The following is a 4,772-nucleotide window of genomic DNA, read 5'->3' as shown; positions in this document are numbered from 1 at the left end:
TGCATTCACCTAAAATGTTGTTTATGAGAGAAGCTTTCAAAATCACTATTTTAAAAATGAATTATCATTAGTCTTATGTGTACATTGTCATAGAATAAGTGATAAAATAAAAACGGGAAATATTTGCTCAAAAACACCTAGTTTAGAACTTGTTATCTATTTATATTATACATAAACTACAGATACATCAAAATTTATAGAACATATGGAATTCAGATACTTGATGAGAAGACTAAACATAAAAATTGATAGGAATTATTGCATGACTTTAGGCAATCAACCATGTCATTGTTTAAATAGGAAGCATGATCTTCTGAATATGATCTCAAAAATCTCAGCAACACACAATACCATGGTGATTACAGTAAAGGTGTACATTGCAATGAGAAAAATAGTCTTTTCAAAGTGTTCTGGAACCATGCATTTTACAACATTTATTTTTTTACCAAGAGATTCAGCATCACACAAGTATAGAGGCTTCACCTGGAAGCCAAAGAGGTGAATCTGAAGCCAAAATGCCCCCACCTCCAGGCTGATCCTTAACAAGACCGAGAGGATGTAATTCACAGTGTACGCGGGCTTTTGAAGAATGCATTCTTGATTGATGCTTTTACATGCAGCATAAAGGTGGAAAATAGCTCCAGGAAGCAGGACAACCACTAGTTGTAATGCCCAGAACACCTAAAGTATATCAGAACTATTTTAGTCAACTTAAATAAACATGTCACCAAAACACATGGAAAATTCACAGATTCAGAAAGGGCTAACCTAAAAATTCTAAGTTTCATAAATGCTTTATAAAAATGAAAATAAACAAATGAAAATAAACAAATGCAGTAGTGTTTACATACATCAATTATTTTCTAAGATTTTAGAACTCTAAACATATGGCAATTGGAAAACATGATCATATTTTACTATCACTGCCTACTCACTAATGATAATGATGAATTATCTGATTGTAATAGCTGCTTAATGTCTTTATGCTCAATATACCGATAAATAACAGATTACTGAATTTGAATGTACTTTTTACGGACCTCAAGTTACATTTTCTCAAAGATTCAGCCAATGAAAGAGTAATTCTCAAAACTATAGGAGAAAAAAAAATCTATATGTGCTGGGGAGTCAATGTTTGCATCCACACTGGAACACTTACCTGGGGAGTTATTGGCCTGAACTGATTGTAACAGAACAGATTTATCTCTCTTTTGTCTGGCTCACAGCTGAAATGCAAAGCCTCGTTCCCGTAAACTGCAAAGCCCAGCACTCCAAGGAAGAACATCCTCACAGAGCCGAAGAAGAGGGTGTGGAACTGGCCGACCACAGTTGGAGGTTTAACCTGTTGGTTTTGGAAGGGACAAACTGGATTGGAAAAGGGACATTTGGAAAGGATATTTTGAAGGATATTTTTATGATCACATCAAAAAGTACTTTAAAATATTAAGGTCTGAGAAGCTTTGAAGTAAAACAGATGCTTTAGATTGTCAAATTGACTGTAGACCCTGCAAGAGTTCTGTGCTGCTTTACTCTTCAATTATAGAATGCAGTAGTCAAACCAGGCTCTATTGGCAATCAAACAGGGAAGTTTTGAAACATTTTAAATAGCTTTCAATTCAATGAATATTTCTTCCTCATGTAATCTCTTTGAAATAAAACCAGAAATCTTACAATGTCTGATTGCCCCTATTGGAAGATTAGATTATAATACAATATTACTCTTAGGATAAACACTATCAAAATGACAGAACAGTATTTACTTAGGTTTTTTTTTTGCTTTCCATACTTAATATTGAATTAAGAGTGTGAGCTACTTTAAAGCATCAATGGATAAAAGCATCTCCAGGATTAATCTATCTATAATTTTAAATTCAGACTATTTTACAGCACATGGTTGTTATGTAAGTTATTTTTCTTTGTAAATGTACAGTTAATTTGCCCATCAACACATATGCCAATGAGGTTAAAAATACACAGACAAAAATTTGTACAATTGAATTTCTTGTTTGTTACTTACACACCCTTCGTAGAAGTTCTTGATGTAGTTTAGAGACATTTTCCAGAAGATGTTATCTTGGCATCCCTGTGGGCTATTGTTAAACTATGTTGTTAGTTTGCTTTACATTCTCTCTTGACTTGTATAACAGAAACCACCTATCTCTGCAAATTTCTCTTCCCTCCTCCTGTTTCTTTCGTTTTTCCTCAGATCTCTGGAGCCCTAGTCAACTTTCCTGTCTCCATCTCCAAATAAAACAAAAAACAAAGAAACAAAAGCAGAGGGCATGTGGTCAATCTAATAATCCCTTGGCTTGCAAGATCAGCAAAGCCAGCCAGTCAGTCAGCAAAGCAGGCTAGCAGACAGATGCCCTGAGCACTCAGGGGCCCTGCAATCTCTTGAGAGTTGCTTAGACGTAAATCGGCACACTGTGTACTTCGGATTGCTGTTTGGTATGTCATAAAGCACATGGAAACACTACTGATATTTTCTAATTCACTTCTACAACATATTATTGCTAATTTCTAAGAGGTCTAAGAAGTTGCAAACACGGATGTATGGTGATTATTCCAAACCTGAGTATTATTAGTGTGTTGTGATATGTATCTCTTTGCTGAATACTTGCAACAGACATAAAAAGAGGCAATTAGGTTTCCTAAGGATTCATATGTGGGACAATAATCAAGATAAGACTAGGGTTTAGCATGAATCATAGCTATCTTTTCCTTTTGTCTTTTAGTAGAGACATTATCCAATAGATATTGTTATAGATACTGAGGTCCAGCATGGACCTAGAAAGAGAAATAACTACTCCTACCTAAACCAATTGGTATTGGTCTATTCTCTGTAGATCAATAATAGCACACAGCCAATAATGGATCATATCTATTTCCTTTACTCACCTTTCTTTCTCTTGTGATATCCTGAAGACTTAACGTCAAACTGTTTATTTTATCCAACAGTGGAGAAGCGATAATGTTATATATAGTTGTAACCAATGGGCAAAGGCAGTGACATTCTTGAATAAGAGTGCTGTGTTAATAGGAACAACCAAAATGAGCAACTTAATGATTCCTCAAATAAAAAAACTCTCATATTCTTATCTCTTCAGAATCAGAGTATAGGTATACTTAAATTCCTTCCTAGAAAGAGAAGTGTAAAAGCTCTTACAATTATTTCTGTGAAAGGAATCTTGTTTTTTATTCTATCTTTGTGCAATAATAAATAATGTTAGTTAAATACATATAATGTCATACATTTTTGAATTATAGCATCCTGTAAGCAAGCTGTGGGTACTTGCTTACAAGGGGAAAGTCCTGGTCAATAAATGTTATATATTCACTCTTAGCTTCCAAAGGGATGGTGAACCCAACAGGTAAGAGCACTTCTTAGGAGAGCGGTCTCACACATATGACAGTTGCTAGGGTTGTTTATTGAGGGAACATCTGGGTTCCTTTGCATGCGGGTTCCTAGAAATACAGGTCAGGCAGTGCTTAGGCATCTACAGGGTGCATGTTTGTTAATGTTATATTATGTAACACAAGACATGATAGCCCGGATGAGCGAATAGCTTCTCCTTTTCATCTGAAGTTGTGTGACAGAGGTATGGGTACAAAAAGAAGGAAAAATTATATTCAACTTTGTATTCTTTTTTGAATATTCTATCATAAATATTAATTTCTCTCACTGTTTTCACTGTTATTCTAGGATGCTAAGCCTCCTGTCTAATAGCAGACGTAAGCTGGATATGGCTTAGCTATGACTCCTCTTGTTCTGGAGTCTGAGATACGAAGGTAAATGTCTTCTTTTATTCAATAGCTACATAAAACAATGAAATGGACCCAAGGGCCATCAACACTTCTCCTCCAAGCATGGAAGAGCAAGAGAATATAGCCATCACTGCTGCACAAAGATTTTGAAATTTCACATGGGAAAATATTGCCAGTTGGTGACTTTATTGCTTAACTGAAATGGTTCCCAGATCCACAGCTAACTATAGTTTGTAGCTCTTCAATGGCCTATAACTCTACACTCTGCTCTTGGCTAAAAGTGTCTTCCCCTTTCAATTGGGAAAACAGTAGTTGTGTTAAAAGTCAAATGGTTTCCTTCACTATTGTCTTCCAGAAGAAAACCAGGGAACCAGAAGTCATACAATCTGATCAAGATCTAGTTCTTTAAAGCAATACTAGCAATTCTTTAGCTATTACATTGTTTAAACATGATTTATTTTTTATGTTTATGAATGTTCTGCTTGCATATATGTATGTGCATCACAAACCACATTTAAATGTTTGTTCTCCTGAAAGAGTCAGAGTTTGTGCTGGAAATATGGACCAGGAAAATGCTATTTAGAAACCATGCAGTTTTTTTTTTCTTCTTGCTACTGTTGAATCAGGAAGACCTCTCTTAAAGGAGCTGCAGCATGCCACCAGGAAGCAGAGCCCATCTGAAAAAATCTGCAGCTAAACTTTGTTTTTTAGTGTCTAGTATTCCTTTCCAAGCCCTCTCAGGTTTTATGTGGATTTAATTAGTCTAAGTTGGAGTGCCAGTTTGTTGTAGAGCTACTTGTTTGTTTCCTGGCTGTACAGACTCCCGAAAATAATCATACAGAAACTATATTATTTAAATCACTTTTGGCCAATCACTTAAGTGTATTGCTAGCTAGTTCTTATATCTTTGGTTAATCCATTCCTATTATTTTATATTTTACCATGAGGCCTGTGGCCTACCTGCAAGGTTCCAGAAGGCAGATCACATCTTTTCCCTCTGGCGTCTC

The 4,772-nt window shown here is 35.5% G+C and overlaps 1 protein-coding gene across 1 annotated transcript; it reads right to left on the bottom strand.

The window, feature by feature from the left end:
- Nucleotides 1–285: 285 nt before the first annotated feature.
- On the bottom strand, nt 286–2,056 carry Gje1 (gap junction protein epsilon 1). Its single transcript, XM_041679959.1, has 3 exons — nt 2,018–2,056; nt 1,160–1,342; nt 286–681 (listed from the first exon to the last, which is right to left on the bottom strand). Exons 1-3 carry the CDS (start codon nt 2,054–2,056, stop codon nt 286–288), a joined length of 618 nt encoding a protein of 205 aa, XP_041535893.1.
- Nucleotides 2,057–4,772: the final 2,716 nt, after the last annotated feature.

Source organism: Microtus oregoni, unplaced genomic scaffold (assembly GCF_018167655.1).
Source record: "Microtus oregoni isolate MIOR12 unplaced genomic scaffold, Mior012 000033F_ref0000390, whole genome shotgun sequence".
Lineage (NCBI taxonomy): Eukaryota > Metazoa > Chordata > Mammalia > Rodentia > Cricetidae > Microtus > Microtus oregoni.
This window is presented reverse-complemented; position numbering and strand designations above follow the sequence as displayed.